This window comes from Myotis nattereri (assembly GCF_964212035.1).
Source record: "Myotis nattereri genome assembly, chromosome: 8".
Classification (NCBI taxonomy): Eukaryota; Metazoa; Chordata; class Mammalia; order Chiroptera; family Vespertilionidae; genus Myotis; species Myotis nattereri.
The window spans coordinates 79,649,198-79,672,338 of NC_138083.1; the positions used below are offsets into that span (position 1 = coordinate 79,649,198).

General features: G+C 39.5%; 1 protein-coding gene across 2 annotated transcripts in view; it reads left to right on the forward strand.

Annotated features, from left to right (window-relative positions):
• PIK3C3 (phosphatidylinositol 3-kinase catalytic subunit type 3) overlaps positions 1–23,141 on the forward strand; it is a 77,602-nt gene that overhangs the window by 44,109 nt on the left and 10,352 nt on the right. Inside the window, exons 14-22 of one of the 2 annotated variants that reach the window (XM_081097496.1) lie at positions 2,503–2,608; positions 4,219–4,335; positions 7,662–7,793; positions 8,996–9,124; positions 9,784–9,853; positions 11,999–12,063; positions 13,773–13,857; positions 14,857–14,931; positions 18,862–18,972. In XM_081097496.1, coding sequence (XP_080953622.1) covers positions 2,503–2,608; positions 4,219–4,335; positions 7,662–7,793; positions 8,996–9,124; positions 9,784–9,853; positions 11,999–12,063; positions 13,773–13,857; positions 14,857–14,931; positions 18,862–18,878 — 796 coding nt within the window. In that variant the 3' untranslated portion in view covers positions 18,879–18,972. Of the gene's footprint in view, positions 1–2,502; positions 2,609–4,218; positions 4,336–7,661; positions 7,794–8,995; positions 9,125–9,783; positions 9,854–11,998; positions 12,064–13,772; positions 13,858–14,856; positions 14,932–18,861; positions 18,973–23,141 lie in introns of those variants that run through there. The other variant, XM_081097495.1, reaches the window with a different exon arrangement.

Genomic DNA, 23,141 nt, shown 5'->3' on the forward strand with positions numbered 1-23,141 from the left:
ATACCTCTATTTTATGGTCTCTTGAGTTGAAGGAAAGGAAGAAAGGAAGGCACAGGAAGACTAATTCACTTTTTGAGATATAATTAATTTGAAGCATGATTCCCTTTATCTGTCACAGAACCCTACAGTGTAAAGGACAAGAAGACTAAGCCACAAAGAGAAATATTTTGGTTCAATAAAACATAGCACTAGGATTAAACACTAGACAAGGAAACCTTATCCAGTTTTGCAGAGCAAACAAAGGGAAGAGCCAGCTGGGTAAGCCCTGCCTGAAGCCTCTGGACATTGAGAGAACATTTAAAACTTCTCCACTTACTTGATATATTTTTAACTATAGAAATAATCTCTAATTTTTACTGCTCAATTTACTGTGCTTGCTTAAACAGCACGAATTAATCGATCTCCATTCTGAAAGCTCATTATTTTTTAAGAACAATGAGGCATTTCCCTTTCCATGACAGAATTAAACAAAATACTGTCTTGTATTTGACTGAGTTTAGAAAAACTGTCCAGTAGGTCAGGTATACATTTTAATTGTTCTATTTCCTTTTGAACATTTTGAATTTCCTTTTTCATTTGTTCCCTTTCTAGTGATTTAAATGGGATTTCTGCTCTAGCTGAACCCTTAGGGGCCTATTGTTGTGCAGACAATCCTTTTAAAATGAATAGTGTCAACCTTTTAAGCCACAGAGAGAAGTTATAGTCTCCGATCTGTGAAATGTTGGGCATCAGGATCTATAAATCGTTTCAGAGTTTTATTTTTATAGCTATTCCAGTATGATGGAATTGAAAGTAAACTTTGGATGCTTTGACATGTTTTTCTCTAACTTTTAAGACTTTTCAAGGTAATAAAGGTTATTTACCCCACAAAACAAAATTGCCAGGACACAGGTAGTCCACTGATGTCATCTTACAATGGGAAATGGAATAGTTTTGTCTGCCTTTCTACTTGAAGATGACAGATTTCAAGGGAATACCTTAGAGTGCTTTGTAAAACTTAGCTTACTGCTCTGAACAGAGAATTCAGAAATGATTCAAATCTACATTTGCTAGTCATGATCTAAATCTACACTTCATATTTGGAAATGGTACTGTGATTTTTATTTTATATGGACTGCTCTGTGCAGCAGAACTTTGGCTTAAATGATTTTGAGAGGTGTTTGATCCTTGACCTTTATATTGAGCAGCAATCTATACCCTCAATCACACGAAATCTCTGTGACCATTGTGTTTACTTGGTGGTCTAGGAGAGCAAGGAGCCTGCACAAGGTGGTCATCAGTATTGCTCATTTGTAAATGAGTTTGCTTCGTAAACACACAGGAAGAAGTTGTTAGGACATGCGAAGACTTCCTGAAAGAGATAGGGCGTTGCCCTCTGTTGGAAGGATGGGTAGACTATGGGAAGGTGAAGACGGGAAGGTGTTTGTGGACAGTACTGCAACATGACCAGAAGCACAACAGGGTAGTCAGGGGATTGACCTGACTGAAGTGTGAATGCATAAAATGGGCATAGTGCAAGTTTGCAAGTAAAAGCAGACCACATAATGAAATCAAAATTAATCCGTAGGTGTGTTAAAAGGAATGTATTTACCTATTTGAGAATTATCAACTTAGAAATAATGGTTAAATCCATGAGATAAGTCATTTATTCGTTCAACAATAATATATTGAATATTAGGTGCCAGGCATGGAAGTGCCAAGGGTAAGCTCTTGGCTCTCATGAAATTTACCTTCTACATGGCTGAATATACTCTTTCCCAGAAATAGTACAAGGAAATACGGTGGCTGTGACTTGAGATTTGTAAAACAGTATTAGGTAACAAGGTTGAAAAGTTTCTTGTGGCTTCTCAAGATAAAACAATATGGGAGTAAGCTGAGTAGAACAGGAAGAATTCTGACCGAGGAGCCCAATGTCCTGTGTTCCGATTTTAGCTCTACAGTCAGCTAATTGTACTACGGTGGAGCAGACAACCCCTCTAAATTTCGCTATTGATGAAACAAGCAAGTGGATATAGATGCATGATTTTCATACTGTATATCATATATAATCCATTGAAACTTTTTTGATATATGCATCTGTGTGCATAAATGTGGCCGTGTTTACAAAGTTGTGATGGGAACCTCTGTAAATTGGTGCAGCGACTACAGAAAACAGTGTGGAGGTTTCTTAGAAATTAAAACTAAAACTCTCATATGACCCAGCAATTCTGTACCTCAGAAAGTATAGGAAAAAATGCTTGTTGTTTTTTTTTTATCCCAAAATTTTTAGAAAATCTAGTATATTGTGCAAATTAGTTACTGTTATTTATTTACCTTTTATAGATGGTTGTATATGTTGGCCTTTATATTTCCACTCTTAAAAGAGTGATGATAAAATACCTCATTACTCCCATTTTATTATTTTTGCAAATGTGATTTAATCTTTTAGTGGAAAGGCATAAATATTTACAAAATGAACCTGAGATTCATTTCACATCATCTGAATGACAACGTATTTTTAAGGTATGTGATAGTGGAATGTGAAGATCAAGATACTCAGCAGAGAGACCCAAAGACCCATGAGATGTACTTGAATGTGATGAGACGATTCAGCCAAGCATTGTTGAAGGTAACCATTTAACATAGGGTGACAAATCTGGACCAGATCTGGCCTGTTGCTTGTTTTGATATGTCCCTTGATCTGGGAATGGTTTTTATATTTTCAAATGGTTCAGAAGAGTCAAAAGAAGAATATTATTTGTTGTGATATAGGAAAATTATGTGAAATTCAAATTCAGTGTTCTTAAGTGAAATGTTATTGGAACCTAGTCATGCTTTTTGTTTTCATACTCTTTATGGCCAGTTTTGCACTACCTTAGCAGTTGAATAGTTGGAATGGAAAGTGTATGCCCAGTGGGCCTAAAGAATTTATTCCTTGGCCCTTTACGGAAATTCTGTTGATCCCTGATTCAATGAATAAACCTATACATGGAACCAAAAACCCCAACACTTTGCTTTTCCATTTCTACCTCTGTTTACTATTTTTATTTTCAAAACTAAGTATGTTCCAAAAAGCTTGGCAGTGGTCATATTGCAGAAACTTTCCATACACCATATATTTTCCTTCTTAAACATTTTTTAGAGATGGTATGTAAATCCATTTTCCCTTGGTGTTTGTGACTCTTACAGCAGTGTCAAAGTTCAGCCAGCAGTTGTACCAAGGTGAGGCAGACAACCCCTCTAAATTTCGCTATTGATGAAACAAGCAAGTTGGTATAGATGCATGATTTTCATACTGTACATCATATATAATCCATTGAAATAAATTTAAAAGCTCACAGCTTAGCATTTGTCATTTAAAGAGAAAATATGGTACACAGCAATGAAAAGAGAGCACATCCATCTGCGATTTTCAGAAATACTACTACTTTATCTTTCATCTTATTAAATATTTAAAACACCTCTTAGTTAACTCTTTGAGACTAAACTTTTATATAGTCCTCAGGGCTCAGTGTCTCTACATCAAACTGATTAGCAAATAGCAAATAATTAATTAGCAAATTGGTGCTCTTTTCTAATCTCAGTTCTCTCACTTATGGCATTTGTCACTCTGTGAAGAAATCTCAGTTCCTCTGAGCTTACATCTTTTCATCTTCAAAATGAGGGTGATAATATTTTCCCAGCTGTCCTTACCAGTGTAATTGGAAAATTCACTGTATTTTATAATATTTTATGAACTGAGAATCACTAAGACTTTATAGCATTTAGTTATTACAACTTTTATTTTACTAAGCCAGCATATAAAATGTTGCTATTTGAGAACTTTACCCTTTATTTGGTAGATTTTTAGTTCTACCAATATTGTTGCTACCATGTCCCCAGCACATTGCTAAAGACATCATAGGCGTCCAGAAATTTATTGAATCAATGAGTGAAATCATTTTGTGTGAATGAATTCTATTTTGTTACATGGTTGTATGTGAGAAAAAAAACCGTGCTGTTTTTGATTGACTAGTATTTGCTGAAGACTCACTTAATATTTCAACTGTGGAAAAGCTGGTGTTGTTTAAGATCGCAGGTTTCTCATCTCTGAATCAAGATAATTAATCTTTTTCAATTACACTGTGCATTGAAGTTTGCAGCTATTAAAAGAATAAATAAAGGTCGCCCATGCTATTAAAGAAACCCTGATCATTATGCTGCATAGAATTAATTTTCCTTCCCGTTGAATACCTTCAGGGTGACAAGTCTGTCAGAGTTATGCGCTCCTTGCTGGCTGCACAGCAGACGTTTGTAGATCGGCTGGTGCATCTAATGAAGGCAGTGCAGCGTGAAAGCGGAAATCGTAAGAAAAAGGTAAAACCTATGGGATTTGCTTTTTATTTATGACTAATAATGTCTCGATATCATAAAATTCTGAGTTTTGGTACTTTCTTTTGGGTTGATATATTTTATGAAAAACTTATTTAATTTTAGTAATAGGAACACTTAAGCATACTGATTATGTATGGAATTCTATTTTATAAGTTTTATATATTGACTTAATCCTCACAACAACCCTATAAGTTAGGTACTATTATTATTTTCCCAGCTGTAAGGAAAAGTAGGAGTAGAGAAGTTAAGTTAATTTGTCCAGTGTCCTCAGCAAGGATTAGCATTGGGATGTGTACCCATATTTTTTGAGTCTATATTTTACCTGTAGTGTTTTATTGACTCTTATTTTAGAATCTTAGCATCCTAGAATATAACCCATTTGACATGGAAAGGGCCTCTAGAGATCATTTAGATTAGAATCTATCTGTGAAAGTGAAGGTCCAGAGTGGCTTAGCCAGGGTTGCAGAACAGTTGTTTCGGACAGCACTGGCTTTGACTCTGATGTGTGGCCTGTACATTGATCTTTCTCTCAACAGCGAGGCTTTTGCTTGATGAGGACAGTTGGGCATCTGTTTTTCATGCATCACTGTTTTCTAATCAATAGCCTACGTAATATGAAGGACTCACTTGATATCTTATCTTTACCTCAGGGGTGGGGAGCCTTCTTACTGCCAAGGGCCATTTGGATATTTAAAACATCTTTTGTGGGCCATATAAAATTATCAACTTAAAAATTAGCCTGCTATGTTTGGTCATACATTTAATTAACTGACCCCTAAAGCCTTGGTAGAGCCAGACCAAATGATTTCAAGGGCTTTATACAGCCGTGGGCTGGGCATTCCCTACCCCTGCTTCACCTAATCCCATAGTAGGCAGGCCTTTCTACTATGTTAACAACACAATCCATGTTCCTGTTGTTCTCCAGGCTTGTGAGATGCAAGTGGAGAGAGGGAAAGGTGAAAAATTGAGTCATGAGTTCAGAGACAGGGAATCAGGTCTAGAGAGAATTGCTAGCAGAGATATGTGCATAAAATAATGTTCACAAGGTTAAGAGGGAGAAAATAGGATAAAGAGGAAACACATTATATACACCATTTTAAGGACTTTAACTTAAACATTGAGTGAGAGTGGAAGCTATTGGAGGTTTGAACAGGAGTGACATGAGCTGTCTTTCTTGTTAGCAGCAGCACTCTAGTTGTTTTTAATAAGAGACTGTAAGAGGCAGAGGTTGAAGAAGAGGCGCGGCAGGAGGCTACTGCAGGAATCAAAATGAGAAATGTTGGTGGCTTGGACCCCAGGGCTTAGAGCAGTGGAGGTAGGAAGAAGTGGCTGGATTTCTGGCCCTTCTTTTATTATCTGCTTCCAGCTATTTTACTGTTTACAAGCACATCAACTAGAAATTGGTTATGATGGTATAACTAGATATTCAAATTAGTTAACGTTACTTTATATTAGTACTAGAGGCCCGGTGCACGGAATCGTCCACTGGTGGGGGGGCGTGGCCTGCGGGCATTGGCCCACTGTGGGAGCGCTGCTCATCCTGGTCAGCCTAGTGCAGGGGTGGGCAAACTTTTTGACTCGAGGGTCACAATGGCTTCTTAAACTGGACCGGAGAGCCGGAACAAAAGCATGGATGGAGTGTTTGTGTGAACTAATATAAATTCAAAGTAAACATCATTACATAAAAGGGTACGGTCTTTTTTTTTTTTTTTTTTTTTTCGTTTTATTCAGTTCAAACGGGCCGGATCTGGCCCGCGGGCTGTAGTTTGCCCACGGCTGGCCTAGTGGCTGTGGACCCCCGCTGTGAGTGGCTGCTGAAAGGGGCAATTAATGTGAGCTGATATTTCAGGGTAATGTCTTGGGTAAAGGCGTGTTCTGTGTTCTGGAGGAACCTGGCAGAAAGCTTTGCACCCCAAAATCACTCGGTAAATGTTCTTGATGTGTGATGCCAGGTCAGTGACACCATCGGGGATGTACAGGGCAGCCGTGCTCCAGGATCCTCAGTCATTAGGACAGCCTCCCTGGGGAGTCCACAGTCATGTCCCCTCTTGCCATCCGCCTGTGCCAGCTCCCCGCACTCTTTCTAGAACACACCTTAGGGGGCCTGCATCAGCTGGTGGTGGGGTCAGGCCAGAGTCTGGATTGTCTCAGGTATTTGATAGGTGCAGAGACTCGGGCTCACCCTGGGCCTCTAGCAGCTGCTCCCGCTGTGGAAGCACACTGAGCACTAGGGGGCAGCTCCTTCATTGAGCGTCTGCCCCCTGATGGTCAGTGCGCATCATAGTGACTGGTCGACTGGTTCTTCTGGTGGTTCCACCATTCACCCGCTGGGTTTTCAAATACATAGGTATGTCTGATGGTGCATTTGGTTCGATAGACTTACTGATTTTTGTAGGGGATATGTAGAAATTCATACCAGTTTTCAGTTGATTTTAACTTGAACTTGCCGATTCAAAAGGAGAATTGAGGTCTTACTAAAGGGAAAGAATTTAATTTATGTCTTGGTGGTCCTTTAAACATTTTTCTGAACTTCTGTCTTACTGATTCAGAGCTCTCCCTTTGAGGCACACATCCTTTCAGTAGCATCACAGTTCAAGTGCTCTATGCTGCAGGGACTGACAAGTCAAGTTGCCCCTTAAAGAATAAGCTTGCCTGTTCAAAGAGTGCATGACTCTCACAGCATTCAAAGAAATGGACATTATTTTGGAATGGAATGGAAGGGCTTGGTCTAAATAGCACAGCTGTTGCTCAGTGATGAAGCTATTTCACTGTGACATGAAATGTTGGTTCAATGCAGTGTGGGTGTGAGCTGAAGAAAATAAATGGTGATTTCTTAGGAGAAGTTTGATCAGTCAGAGATAATGAACAATGAACGGTAGGGTTCAAGTTGGGTAGGGTTGAGTTTACTTTTTAAACCCAAAACTTGCACAGGAGCAGCATCATGAAATTCTTGCTTGATAATTGGTCATGCAAAAATTATGCTTCAAATGAAGTTAGTTTCTCTTTGTGGCTTCAATATCATTTGAAAACAAAAATGGAATCTTTAAGTCTAGCTTGAGTATTTTCCTGATTTTCAGATGAGCAAGAGAAATGTGTTCTCTGACCATGTGCAAGTCCAGCTCTTCATAATCCAAGGAGTGCTCCTGTTAGAGCATGCTGCCCCTGGCAGCTCTCACTTGGCACATATTTTTTGTGGTGTTTTGCAGATACTTTAAAGTTAACGGAATCAGTCTTTATGTCTTTACCATGTTTTATAAACTACTTTTTAAAAAAGTTTAACCTAACTAATCCTTCCTGCCTTCTTCTAGAATGAGAGACTACAGGCATTGCTTGGAGATAATGAAAAGATGAATTTGTCAGATGTGGAACTTATCCCATTGCCTCTAGAACCCCAGGTGAAAATTAGAGGAATAATCCCAGAAACAGCTACACTATTCAAGGTAATCATGATGGATCTTTAACATGGATGGTTGGAACCTAGTTCTTTAAAGCTAGAACACTGCCGGTAATATCTGTATTTGATTTAGTAATGCTAGGGGAAAAGGTACCCTTTATTTAACAGTGCTTTGATTTCAGATCTTATATTACCAGTAGGCACTTAAGTATGAAATGTGTAAAGTATTTTTATATATATCTGGGTTGTTTTTTAATCTTTAATTTTTTTAACTACTTTTTAATAAGAGTCACACCTACTTTTTTCCCATTTGATCTTTTATTTAAAAAGTTAAATTGAAAACCTTATATTATGCATTCAGTTCATAGGTTCACTTGGTTAGCTATGAGTCCCAGTTAACCTTTTTAACATTGCTCAACCTGTTCTTATGGCTTAACTTTCTCCTTCATATTTTTATGTAGTACAGTAATTCTCTTTAGTCCTGAAGGGCATGCTAGGCTTTCTTTTGACCAGCCAACTCTTGGATAGTTAAAAACAGCCAGCTGGTGGTGGCTGTCTTCTCCAGTTGTGCCACAGGACCTATCATGACCTGTGCAGCATCATTATCTGCTGGGCATCGTAATGACATGGTCCTGGATTCAGGCTCTGCCCCATATGAGCTGGATGACCTTGCACACATTTTTTCTCCTGTCTCCTCACTTGTGAGATAAAACTAACACCTCCTCTGCATAGCTGCTAAGGCAATCTGAAACTAGAGAGGGTCAAGAGTCTGGCACCATGCATGATAAAGAGATGTGCTCGCCATGATTATTTGTAGTGTTAGAGACATACTGGAGTAAATGAGGTAAAACAGTACAGCATTAAAATGCACCAGATAGAGTCAAGATCCTAATGGCAGGTATATGACTGGCTTTGCAGTTTTGAGACTTAAATTACTTTTTTATGAAATGAAGGGTGATCTCAAATACCTTTATTTTTTATTCTAGAATAACTAGAATCTTTCACTTAATTAGATGAAATCTAGTGACTGAGTCCAGAGCTTGTGCTCCGTATGCCCAATAGTCCTGGCTATTAGCTAGCTCACTGTTTTCTCCAGCGTTCCCTAATGCCTCTTGCTGCCAACCATCTTGTTTTTCAGGTCCTGTTTACCTGTTGGCAAATCTTACATGTCAGCGTTTTCTTCTGCGCGTAGTCAATTTTCATACATTAACTTATATCCAAATTTGAAAGCAATATTTTTATTTCCAGAGTGCCCTTATGCCTGCACAGTTGTTCTTTAAGACAGAAGATGGAGGCAAATACCCAGTTATATTTAAGCATGGGGATGACTTACGCCAAGATCAACTTATTCTTCAAATCATTTCACTCATGGACAAGGTGAACATAGCCTTATGTTGGTGGGGAACATTATTTCATTTTCAAAAACTGGTTTAGTACATATGCTGTATATGGACACAGGACATATTTGTAACATCTCAAGTACAACACAGAAAGCTCAGCAGTCTCCACTTGACCTTGAACAAATTCAGCTGTTTTGTGCACTGCAGAATGGCTCTTGAGATGGGGATAAAATGAAACTGCATGTGTTTCTTTTTATAAAAACATTTTTCCCAACTAAATTGGTTCAATGTTGGATTTAGTAATTTCCTTCCTCTTAGTCAACTAGATCATTTTCAAATCCCATCCCTATCCCAGGATTTTAAAGGAACATATTTGCTTTTAGTTCTTTTTTTCTGAGTCTAAAATACTTTATGAGCAGAAAAAAAAAACCCTGCATAAATTAGTGGGAGGAAGTCTACTGTTCATTGAAAACCGACAGTGATTTAGATTAAGATAAAAAATTGGCACACCATCCAGTAAGTGCTTAATAAATTTATTTTGATGATGAAAGTTAAATTAACTAAGGAATTTAGTTAAATCTTAGTTTAGGTTCACTTCCTGACTCTTATTTATTAAACTGCTATAATACTTGCCTGTAAAACTGTTTCATAACAATCTTTACATTTAGTTCATGTATTTTACCTTTTGACCAACAGCTACTGCGGAAAGAAAATCTGGATTTGAAGTTAACACCCTATAAAGTATTAGCCACCAGTACAAAACATGGTAAGTTTAGTTTACACTGTGGTGGTCTATTTCAATGTCAATGAGTATACTTCTCCTTTTTTAATTGAAAGGTATTAAAAATGCTAGAACTGGCACTCATTTGCAGCACTGAAGACCAGCTGGGCTGGCCTGCCTGCCTCTCTCCTTGCCTCTCTTCCTCTCCAATCATTAAACATCATATTTGGAATAAAAACTAAAACCTTTCTTTGCATTCAAAGCTGGTTATAATTCACAGTGATTTCTTACATGGCAATCTGTGTCCTGAATCATCATTTCAGAGTTAGTACTAGAGCGGCTTTGTACTGTGCTCTGCTAATTAAAGCCACTAATTACCTGATTTTCTATATGGATTGATAGCATCCACAGCTTTTTGACATTGAATATCCTCTGGAAGCTGGAGCGAGATTCCCTAGGAACGCCTGTTGTGAAGTCCATAGTCTTGTTTCTCTTAGAGTTGCATACCTTTAGATACCCAGAGAAACAAGTTATCTCTCAGGTTTCCTGCCCTTCCCAAGCCACTTCCAAATCTTTTTTTTTTTTTTTTAATGTATTTTATTGATTTTTTACAGAGAGGAAGGGAGAGAGATAGAGAGTCAGAAACATCGATGAGAGAGAAACATCGATCAGCTGCCTCCTGCACATCTCCTACTGGGGATGTGCCCGCAACCCAGGTACATGCCCTTGACCGGAATCGAACCTGGGACCTTTCATTCCACAGACCGACGCTCTATCCACTGAGCCAAACTGGTTTCGGCCCAAATCTTTTTGATAATTTAATAATTCTCATTTTCCTCTCAGAATGAGCTTATTAATAATGCAGATATGGTCTTTGACTATCTTTCTTAACTTGATTTATTAGCTTTCACTTGCTCTTGGGATGAAGGCAAAAGCCACAGCTTAGTTCTGCAGAGCCACGTTCCCCCTGTGCCTGCCCCTGAAGCCTGTCCTCTGCCTCTCACCCCTGCTTCTGGGGCTCTCTCCACACTGAGCACCTTCCCTTTTCTCCATGCACTGTGGTCTTTCAGCCCTCAGGCTTTCACATAGCTGTGTTCATTATCTTTTACATTTTTTACTCCACAGCTGTACCTGTTAACTCATTATCCTTCAAAACATGGCTCAAATTGCCAGATGCCTTCTGTTCTCTATTGTAATTTAGTTCTCCTACCCAAGAATGTTATTTAAAAGAGGCATGCAGCCCAGTGGCTGTGAGTTTGACATGCTTGTACACTATTCTCTTTCGTAGTACTCTTTCATCTGTAGTATTTATCCCAATAAAACTTGCAAGCTTGTAAGTTTAAAGCTTGGTCTATGAAGGCATGGTCAAGGCTCTATGTTTTACCTGGCAAAGTTCTTGCTATGTAGTAAAGAAACAATAACAAATTTTAAGTGAATTAATGAAGACTATTTCGTGTTTATGATATAGTAATGGATGAGACATTTCATATTCTAAGAGTATCCAATCTCTTAATTTGCATGCAAATAGCTGATAGGAGGCTCACCAAAACCAGATCATGATTGTTTATGATCCTGAAATTCTTTCCATCATTCAACTTTGATTTTTTTAATGTATTTGTTGTTTTATATTCCTGCTGTTCCCAGATTTTTCTTCTTGTTCTCCTGTATACTATCTCCCCCTCTTCTTTTTGGTAGTTTAAAGGATTTACACTTTTCTTCTATCATTCCCATTAAAAGGTAGAAGATGGAGTATTAAATAAAAAAGCTAATGAACAGAATACAGTTTTAAGGTTAGGTGATTGATATTACACAATTTCAGATTCTTAAAGTGATTTTAAATGTGGAATGGAAAATTTTTAATTGATATGTTTAAAATATACAGAATACAGAAAGAAGAAATTTTTATGCCAGATTTAAGAAGTTTGGCTTCTTACGTTTTTGTGTTCCTTGTGTACAATTATAGAAATTGGCCTAGAGAAACATACAGATTAAATTAGCTTATTTTTTTAAAAGTTACCTTATCCTTTGAGATAACCACCAGAATGAATCTAAATAGTGTTTGCAGACCTTTTAGAGTTATTCAGGTATGTAGTGTATACATTTGCAAATGAAGGTTATTCTTAGCAGGACCTTTATTTTTATTGCTTAATCAATAACTTAGCTCAGGGCTATGCATTTATTTCTGTGTAGGCTTCATGCAGTTTATCCAGTCAGTTCCTGTTGCTGAAGTTCTTGATACAGAAGGAAGCATTCAGGTATGATACTTATTTAAAGATTTATAGAATTCATGACTATATTCTTGTTATAAAAATTTCAAGCTGTATAAAAGTATGTAAGTTAAAATGAAAGTCTCCTTTTATCACCCTTTTCCCTGCAAGTATTTTTTCATTTCCTCAGAAGTAAACAATGCTAACATTTGGAAATTCTTCCATATTAGGACATAGAGGTTCTCAAATATGAGACATAATTAGGACATAATAGGAGATCAGTAATTAATTGGTGAACAAATTAAAAATGCCTTAAGTTTATGGCTACGTTTCAAAGTGTGGAAATATTGTCATTTAACCATTAATGAACAGTTCGATTATCTCGAATTTTTGTTTAGTGCTCTAGTGATACTCTTGCTTGTGCATTTTTGCACAATTATTTTCTCAGGCCCCTGTCCTCCTCTTGCAACATCTCTGCTTCCTTTAATATAAGAAAAGGCAAGTAGATCCTAGGACTAAGCCATGTGTATTTTGGGAATTTTTACATTTTAAATATATGGGTTTGTTCTTATTATATCTTACTGGTTTATTTTTGTTAACTTTTAAATATAATTTTTCCTTTTCTCTATGTAAGAAAAATGAACGATATTCTCACAGAATAATCGATACGCCTGAGATGAAAGATAATACAACAGGGGCTTGATAGAGGACATTTGCTACAGTGTGTTTTTGTCTTTTTCGATTTAGAGTGTCCCTAATTGAGTATGGAGTTTAGATTTGCAGGAAAGCATTACTCTGATTTCTTGGCAGAGCAAGTGGTTACTCTGTTCTTATGTTTGGGGTACAGTTATGTACAGTGGTTAAAAGCTCGGGGTCAGAACATCAAACTGCCTGGGGTTGAAGTTTGGCTCTGCTGCTTTTTCGCTATGAACATTAAGTGACTGCTTAACCCTTTGTGCAGGCCAAGGCTACTGTCTTTAGAAGGCCCGATGGATTGCACAGGCAGCCCTCGGCTTGTATCAGGAAATTTGGCTTTCAGTGTGTTCCCTCTGTTCTATAACTGATAAGGGTGGTTTGCTGTGCCTATGCTGTTAAAATAATATAATTTATAGCCATCAACCTGCTTTCCTTTTAAAATTTTGATAGTTGCTAGGCAGAGGGTGCTTATTGCTATAATAAATCTTATTCGTGCTACAACTATATGTTGAGTCTGTGACTCCATCTACTAAACCAAACCTATCGGAGGTCTAGGAACCACCTAACATACCCTTCAAGGCTCAGATTTTGCAACAGGTAACATTTTTCCCCCCCAAATGTTTTTGGTCTGCGGCTGGTTGAGTCTATGTGTGCGGAACCCCTGGATAAAAAGTGTTTACTTAATTAAAAACAACAACAACTCATGTTCATTTTCAGGAGAATGTATGATTAAAAAAAACACCCACAGTCCTCATATTTACTTTTAGAAGAAAGATGAAACAAGTGATATGTTAAGGATGGCGATACAGCAGTAATTTATTGTTCTTTCTTTAACCATATATGTGTGTGTGTGTTTTTGTTCGTTTGTTTGTTTTGTCTTAACAGTTTGTAAGCATAGCAATAGACTTATTCCTGAGGAATATGCTTCCTAAAATCCACATTTTATAATTACAGACTAAATTTTGGATCAGATACCTATGGTAATTATCTACAGTTTGAAATGCCTAATGTATTTAAGAATTATATTGAATTTGTTAACATGTAAAATACTACCTTTTCAGAACTTTTTTAGAAAATATGCACCAAGTGACAATGGGCCCTATGGGATCAGTGCTGAGGTAATGGACACATATGTTAAAAGCTGTGGTAAGTTTGACAGACTATTTCCTTCCATTGATATGCTAGAATGAAGGGAAGTAGGCTACTCTGCGATTTCCATATCCATACACATTTAGAATGTATTAAGCTGTCTCAGGCCCTTCAGGCTACTATAACAATATTACCAGTTCTGGAGGCTGGAATTCCAACCATGGGTACCAGTATGGTCAGCTGAGGGTCATCTTTGGGTTGAAGACTTCTTGTGTCATGTGGTGGATGGGGCTAGGGAGTCTGTGGTGTCTCTTTTATAAGAGCGCTAATCCCATTCGTGAGGGCTTCACCCCCATTACCTAAGGACTTCCCAAAGGCCCCACCTTATAATACCACCACTTTGGCATTAGGATTCCAATATGTGGATTTGGGGGAGGCATAAAAATGCTCTATAAGAAGACTAAGATATATAAACTGTTGATAAAAGAAGTCATTAGTGGTTTTGATTTATAGTAATAATGAGGTATAAGTCCTATTGTGAATTTCATAAATGTCTTTACTGCTTAAATGAATTCACTTATTTTCTATTGGCTGGCACTTCAGAATTGTTTCTATAAAGTTTTTCTTTGTTAGTTTTTTTAAACCCTGCATTTACTTTGTTATCTTGTAGACAACATGATTGTGGGATGACTGACTCATTATGTGCATTTCTATAGACACTTTTTTTTCACATCATCTTTAATGCATGTCTAATAAATGAGAAATGGTAGACCTGAAACCTGGTTTCACTTTTGAAACAAGTGGCTTTTATAATTTGACAAAATTCTACATGATGTTTTTTTCTGTTGCAAACAGTAATTTCTTTTGAGTTTCAAATAATAAACTTCATAGAGTCAAAGCTTATAAATTTAATTTGAGAATTTAGGTGAGAAATCAAAAACACTAGTAAGCAATTTGAAATTAAAGCAGCGCACATTGCTTTTGTATTCAGCGCTCCATATAACCTGGTTTGCATGTGTTAGTCACAATTTGTTTGTTTTTTAACTGTTATTGCAGCTGGATATTGTGTGATTACATATATACTTGGAGTTGGAGACAGGCACTTGGATAACCTTTTGCTAACAAAAACAGGTAACGTATAATGGCTACTAGCAGATAGACATTTTATATGCCAGTGATTTTTTTCTTTTACCTTGGAATCTTTTTACCTTAGTAACAAAATAATGTGCATAAGTGAAGGTAAATCATTGTCTTAAAAGTCCCTTTAAATCAAGGGTGGGGAACCTTTTTTCTGCTAAGGGCCATTTGGCTATTTATAACATCATTCTCGGGCCATACAAAATTATCTATTTAAAAATTAGCCTGTGTTATATATATATTTGTTCAAACATTTAGTTAACTCATCCCTAATGCCATGGCAGCGCTAGACCAAGTGAATTCATGGGCTGTATATGGGCCGAGGGCTGAGGTTCCCCACCCCTGCATATGGTACCTTTGAAGGCCATCTAGGGGAAACTCCCATCTTTTATAGCAGTGGTTCTCAACCTCCCTAATGCCGTGACCATTTAATACTGTTCCTCATGTTGTGGTGACCCCCAACCATAAAATTATTTTCGTTGCTACTTCATGACTGTAATTTTGCGACTGTTATGAATCGTAATGTAATATCTGATATGCAGGATGTATTTTCATTGTTACAAATTGAACATAATTAAAGCATAGTGATTAATCACAAAAACAATATGTAATTATATATGTGTTTTCCGATGGTCTTAGGCGACCCCTGTGAAAGGGTCGTTCGACCCCCAAAGGGGTCACGACCCACAGGTTGAGAACCGCTGCTTTATAGGAATCACTTTAGTAGTAATCTTCCAGATGGTCATCTAGCCCTTGTTTCTTAAAACCCTCCTTTGGTGGACAGTCATGGTGTGTGTAGGCAGTCCATTCCCTTTCTGTACAACTCTAGTTAGAATGTTAAAGTGTTCTTTCTCTTACTAAATTCTCAGCAAACTTAACTCACTTTATGTTGGTTTTATAAATTGATTTTTAGAGAGAGAGGAAGGGAGAGGGATAAAGAGATAGAAACATTGATGAGTGCCTCCTGCACCCCCCCTACTGGGGATCAAACCCACAACCCAGGCATGTGCCCTGACCTGGAATCGAACCGTGACCTCCTGGTTCATAGGTCAGTGCTCAACCACTGAGCTACACTAGTTGGAGTGAACTCACTTTAACTTCTATCTTTAACTCTTTGTTTTTTCCATGGAAAAATTACTCCCCCTCCCCCTACTTCTTGATAACTCTTTTGTCCCATGGCTTTAAACATCTCTGGAAACAACTTCCGAACTTACAGCTCTTTACCTCAGTCTATTTTATTAGTTTCAAACCGAAATATATAACCGCTTACCTGAACTCCCAGTTATATGGCTAATTGTAAAAGTTGTCCCCTTCCTCCATCACCTGTCTGAAACCTGCTCTTCACCTCGCTTTCCCATCTCAATAAGTAGCCTTATCCACCCAGTTGTTTAAGCACCACACTTAGGAGACATTTTTAATACTCCTTGGCCTCATCTCACATATTTGACCTGTCAGCAAATCATGTCTACTCCTTACCTCCAAAATAGATCAAGAGGTTATGTGCTTTCTTTTGCCCAAACTGTTTGAGTAAAATCTGACTTTTTACTGTGACAGCCATGGCTTGCCCACACGACCAGTCTGAATGTTTCAATGTCAAACCACTCCTGCCTCAGCCAGCGCCCTGTTTCCTCTTCCTGGAAAGTTCTTTCAGATCTTTGCAAGTCTGACTTTGGTTGTTAAGTCTAAGTTCTCATAGCATTTCCTTAAAAGGATCCTCCTCTAATTCTCCGATCTGAAATAACATACCTGCCACCCCACCCTTCCCCATTACTCTCTATTGATTACGTTGTTTTGTTTTCTTTATACTAGTCATCACTAGCTGAAGTTTCTTTTTTATATAATTCAGTAAATATTTATTGATCACCTACTATGTGGCAGGTATTGTTATAGGTGCTGGGGATACCAAAGTGAATAAAACACAAATCCTGACCCTAATGAAAGGTGTTGATTTCTTATATTCATCTTTTCCCATTCAAGATGCAGGTTCCTGCAGGGACCGTGTTCGTCCAGCTAGCCACCATGACTCAGAGCATTGATAATAGCTGGTTAAAGTATCAATAAATCAGTAGTGAATTATCTGTTCTTCTAGGTAGCCCTTTTCTTCCCTAGGCTAAATAATTCTGCTGTTTTTAGCCTTCCTCAGAAAATAGATTTTAAATTATTTTTTAAAATGGTCTCTCAGTTAAGGACATTTTCTGTTTTGGTAGTATTTCTCCAAATTGTGATGCTAAGAATTTACATAATACATAATATGCCGTCTAATTATTAATGGATAACCCTGTTAATTCACATAATCTGGTATTTCATCTACTCAGTTTTAAATTACTAATGTAAAAACCATCTGTTGTAGAACTTGCACGTGGGAACCTTGTCTGTGCCAGGCAATGGCTTTAATAACCAAGACCAAAGGACTGTAGCTGGATTGCCCTGGGGGTTGTCACCTAGTTTGTTAGTTTAGCAAAAGCTTCTTATGAAATGTTACCATGTGTTTGGAGAGAATTGTAGTTTTGAAGAAGTGCTCTGGGTTGTTTCCTTAGTTCTCTTTTTGGTGGGATCTGTTAACCACATGGAACAAGCTACCAGGGTGATTCCATGTGTTTCTTTGACTTAATCATTTCATAACAATGTGATCTTTAATGTATAGAGTAGCATACATCTATGATGTTACATTCGCAGATCTTGTATGCAGATATATTTGGGGGGAGGGGAATTGATAAATAATAGACTTTTTTTTCTTTAAGAATTGCTCTGTTTGGGGGAGGGGGTCATTTGGAAAGAGGAGTCTGCCTAATCTACTTTTTTTGGCCCAGTTTATAGTTACTTGTTTTATGGCAATTGAATTAGAGAATTTCAGAAACAGAGCTTTAACTTTTTGTTACCAGTTTTCCACTAGAGGGTGCTTCAAATTTGCCTTTAAAAACAAAACTTTCCTTAAAATGTACTAAGTGAAGGCACATTGTCTTTTTTAAAAACAGCATTTTTTGAGTGATTTTTTTCTTAACTTCTTTATAATTTTTTTTAACCAGATGTATATCATACAGTTGGCATCTTAAGTCTTCCTCACTAGGGTAGATGTTTTCAATTTTCAGGTTTAACTTGAATGAAATTAGGTTATATAAGGAAAGTCTGGTTCTGTTAGGCAACTGGACCTATAATACATTCTTCAACTTTTAAAAATGATGATTTATTTTAAAATATTTGTGTCTTTTATTAACAGTTCATATATTTCAAAGCAGTTTCAAGTTATATTAATTACATATATGTTGTAAAAAGACTTTGTGTAGTTTAGACAACTATTATTTATTCAGAGTGCATTTTAAATGTCATTTATTGCAGGAAGTACATTTCTGTGCCTATAGTTAAAAAATGCCTTGAATATTCTGAAGCAGCTTCCATTGGATATTTGGGTCCATTATACTTTCAATACAGACTATAACATATTAACCATTTAGAGCTTTAGATTGTCTTGTGTAACTGTACAGTCTCTTGGTGTTAGTGGATCATTTTTTAATGAAAAGTAAGATTTCTCCCATTTAAAAAAATAACACCTTTTGCCTTCTGTTCTCATTTGTCAGTTTGCGCAAGTTTAAACACTATAACTCAGCTTTGATTTGAAATTATAATCAGAGTTCCACTGATTCATCTATGTTCAGTTCTCTGGTGTGAAAGGTGTAGAGAGAAAGGAGATACCAAGATGTCATTTCACTGGGGTCTTTTGGGGACTTGATCCTAATACATTGTTCTATCGTATAAATATAGATGACAGAAAGGGTCAGACTGAGAAGTTTAGGATTGTGTGGAGGAAGATACATCACTGTATAAAGGGAATTTTAAAATCTTTACAATGGTAATTTGAAAAAAAAGTGAAATATGAGTCTCAGTTATTGCTTTTCAAGAAGCCCCATGCTTTTCATTTGGTTTCAGATAACCTTGGGACTTAACAACTTATCTTCGTTGACATTTCTTCAGTTTGTGCAGCAGAGGGCGCTATGTATCCACCATAAAAATAAAGCACCTTCAGTTCCTTTGTCAGTGTATTGCCATGTGCTCAGTTGTAACCTTGTTTTATTGAAGCAAATTTGGGAGTGAACTGTGTTTCACTTATTAATGCATTGATATAGCATTATTTGAACAAGAAATTTTAAAATGTAAGTGTGACATGGGAAAAAGCAAGTGGAATTTTTTGAGTTGATGTCCTTTGAGGAAACTTTCAGAGTAATCATTTGTGGCAGGACTCAAATGAAACATGATTTGGATTTATCCCAACTCTTTGAAGACTTATTTTTATATTTGAGAATTTGAGGGGATGAAAAAAAGGACCACTATAACTGAAAAACCTGTTCATTGTTTATAGTATAGACTTTATAATAGAATTAATATATAGAATTAATATGTAAATAACAGAAAAACATTCACAAATGAAAACAAGGAGCTAAGTGTGTAGTACCAAAGAAGTTAGTTGTTAAGTCCTAAGGGTGGCCCTTCTAATCTGGATTTACACTTTTCTATAGTGAGGAATGGTGACTTTTTTGTCTGTCTTGACACTTCAAAGTCATAACCCTTTGAGCCAAGTAAAGAAAAATAGTTATTGTTATCCTAATCATAATTTTTAAATATATTTGCTATCCTGATCTTATTTATCATTCTTTAATTTTATGTGAAGTTGATTCACTTTGTTTTTTAATTCTTAGGAATAGTCTTGCATTGCATTAGTTAATATGTCAGTCTCAAAGTCAGATTATCTGAGTTTAAATTGCCTTTCTACCATTTTGTGACTATGGGTAAGTTATCTAATATACCTATGACTCAGTCTTTTCTTCTGAATGTGTAAATAATAATAGAACCTCTCTCCTAGTAGTGTTGTGAGGGTTGAATTAGATACATAATAGAATTTTCCACGGTACTGAGCGCATCTCATCTACTAATAGACAAACATGGTAATTAACTGTACCTCCGACACGCTTCCCATTGGCTAATCAGGGCGATATGCAAATGAACTGCCAACCAAGATGGCAGCCAGCAGCCAGGCAGCTGAAGCAAACAGGAGGCTTGGTTGCCCCGGGGATGGAGGAAGCCAAGGTTCCCCGCCTGCCGCCACCCAGCTCTGAGCTCTTGAAGCAACAGCTCCAAAAAATACAATGTTTCAATTATAGAAGCTAAAAGATGGCGGTTAATTTGCATATACCGGCTCTGAGCAAAGACTGAAGACAACATGGAAGCCAAGCACTACCGAAGGGAGCAAAGTAGAGGCCGCGCAGACACAGTAAAGGAGCCAAGGCTGCGGAGGCGGGAGGCAGGAGGCGGGAGGCGGGAGGTGGGAGGGGAAACCCAGCCACAGCGGCTGGGAACGAGAGGGGAAACCCAGGGGGAGTGGCTGCGGGCGGGTTGGGCAAACTCAGCACCAGCAGCTGGGGGCGGGTTGGGCAAACCTAGCGGCAGTGGCTGGGGGCGGGTTGGGCAATCCCACCCAGCCGCAGTAGCTGGGCGTGGGTTGGGAAAACCCAGCAGCAGCAGCTGGGGGCGGGTTGGACAAACCTAGCCATAGTGGCTGGGGGCAGGTTGGGCAGACCTAGCCACAGTGGCTGGGGGCAGGTTGGGCAAACTCAGCCGCAGCGGCTGGGGGTGGGAGCAAAGCTCGCCTCAGCAGATTTTGCTCCCTTCTCTGCTTTGCTTCAGCCGCAGGAAGCCCTATTCTTGAAGGAATGTTCCTGCAACGGGCCTCTAGTCCTATCTAATAAAAGAGAAACATGGTAATTAGCGTACGACCGCTACCCTTCCCATTGGCTAATCAGGGCGATACGCAAATTAACTGCCAGCCAAGATGGCGGCCGGCAGCCAGGCAGCTGGAAGCGAACATGAGGCTTGCTTGCTTCAGTGACGGAGGACTCCAATGTTCCCTGCCTGCCGCTGCCGGCCTCTGAGCTGCAACTCTAAGCAACTATGTTACAAATATAGAAGCTAAACAAAACCCCAGAAACTTGCTTTAGTCCGCAGGCTTCAGCCAGCAGGATCGCAACATTGTTTCAAATACAGAAGGTAAACAAAGGCCAGAAACCTGTTTTCAGCAGCAGAGGCCTAAGAGCTGGAGCCAGAGCTAAAGCTGGCCCAGAATAAAAAGAAAAAAAGGAGTGGTTGGGAGCTTCAGTCACCCACCAGCCTGAAAACAGCCCTCAGCCCCTCACCCAGACTGGCCAGGCACCCCAGTGGGGACCCCCACCCTGAAGGGTATGTGACCAGCTGCAAACAGCCATCAGCCCCTCATCCAGGCTGGTCAGGCACCCCAGTGGGGACCCCCACCCTGATCCAGGACACCCTTCAGGGCAAACCAGCCAGCCCCCACCCATGCACCAGGCTTCCATCCTATATAGTAAAAGGGTAATATGCCTCCCAGCACCGGGATCAGCATGACAGGGGGCAGCGGCCCAAAGCCCCTGATCGCCCTGCAGCTCTGTGTGTGAAAGGGGGCGGGGCCACAACCTCCCTATCCGCCCTGCACTGTTCATGAATGGGAAAGGCACCCCAACCCCCTGATCGCCCTGCGGCTCTATGTGTGACAGGGTGCAGCGCCCCAACCCCCTGATCGGCCCTGCTCTGTGTGTGACAGGGTGCGGCGCCCCAAACCCCACCCCCACGGGCCCTGCTCTGTGTGTGACGGAGTAGAGCCATAACTTCCCCATCAGCCCTGCCCTGAGTGTGACAGTGGCAGCGCCCCAACCCCCTGGTCCGCCCTGCTCTGTGTGTGACGGGGCGGTGCCCCAACTCCCCTATCGGCCCTACTCTGTGCGTGACAGGGGGGAGCTCCCCAACCCCCTGATCGACCGTGCTCTGTGCATGACAGGGTATGGAGCCCCAACCCCCCTGATGGGTCCTGCTCTGTGCGTGACGGGGCAGCGCCCCAACCCCCTGATTGGCCCTGCTCTATGCGTGATGGGGTGGCGCCGCAACCTCCCCATCGACCCTGCCTTGAGTGTGACGGGGCGGTGCCCTAACCCCCCAATCGGCCCTACCCTGATCGTGACTGAGGGTGGCATCACAACCTCCTGATCCGCCCTGCTCTGTGCATGACAGGGGAAGGCGCCCCAACTCCCCAATCGGCCCTGCTCTGAGCCCTACCAGGGGCTGCACCTAGGGATTGGGCCTGCCCTCTGCCACCCGGGAGCAGGCCTAAGCCAGCAGGGTGTTATCTCCCGAGGGGTCCCAGACTGCAAGAGGGCATAGGCCGGGCTGAGGGACACCCCCTTCCCCCCCACCCCCCCAGTGCACCAATTTTTGTGCACCGGGCCTCTAGTCTATATATAAAGTGGTAATATGCAAATTAGCCAGGCATCAAAACCGGCTCAGGAGGAGGTTGCATCATGACTGCTCAGGAGGAGCTGCGCACGCAGATTGGTGGGAGGGGACTGCATGCCACCCCCAGCCCCAGCTGACACACATCAGGGGTGGGGGCAGTGGCTAGAGCAAAGCAGCCCGAGTCCTGGGTGCCTGGTGGCAGCTGGAGCAAAGCAACCCGGGTCCCGGGTGCCAGAGGGAAGCCGGTGCCGGCAGCCAGGGGAAGGAAGGCCTGTTCTTGCATGTATCTTCATTCATTGGGCCTCTATAATAAATAATTCTTGAGGTTGGCTAGCTTTTATGGTTTAGTTTGCTTTACCATCATGAAGTAAGAATGCTTTCCATTTTTTGACTATGTAGCTGATATTTGGAATCATAATCTATAGTAACATCATAATGCTAATTAGACTGGACGGCCAAACAGCAGAACGACCGTCTGGACAACCTTCCGGACGAAGCTGGGGAGCCACGGGGACTGCAAGGGCCAAGCCCCTTGCACAAATTTTGTGCATCAGGCCTCTAGCTTTAAAGATAAGGAAATAATTAACTTATTTCCTTATCTTTACCACTCTAAATTTCAAACATCTTAAAGTTACCGCCTTTAAATTCTCTTTTGAGTGGCTCTTAATTTTAATAGCATAGGAAGTTATAGAAGAGAACAGTTTGCTCGTTGATTTAATGTTATTCTTTCTGTGTTTTAAAGTAAAGCTTGATATTTTAAAAATATACTATATTTATTTGTCTTATTTTTTTCCTCAAGACATAATACAGCTTATGATATTCAGAATCTTCTGATATGGAAAGAACTTAGTTACTAATCAAATAGTGGTGCCTCCTCAGCTGCTTGTATTTAAGTTAGTTTGGTAGATTAAGTA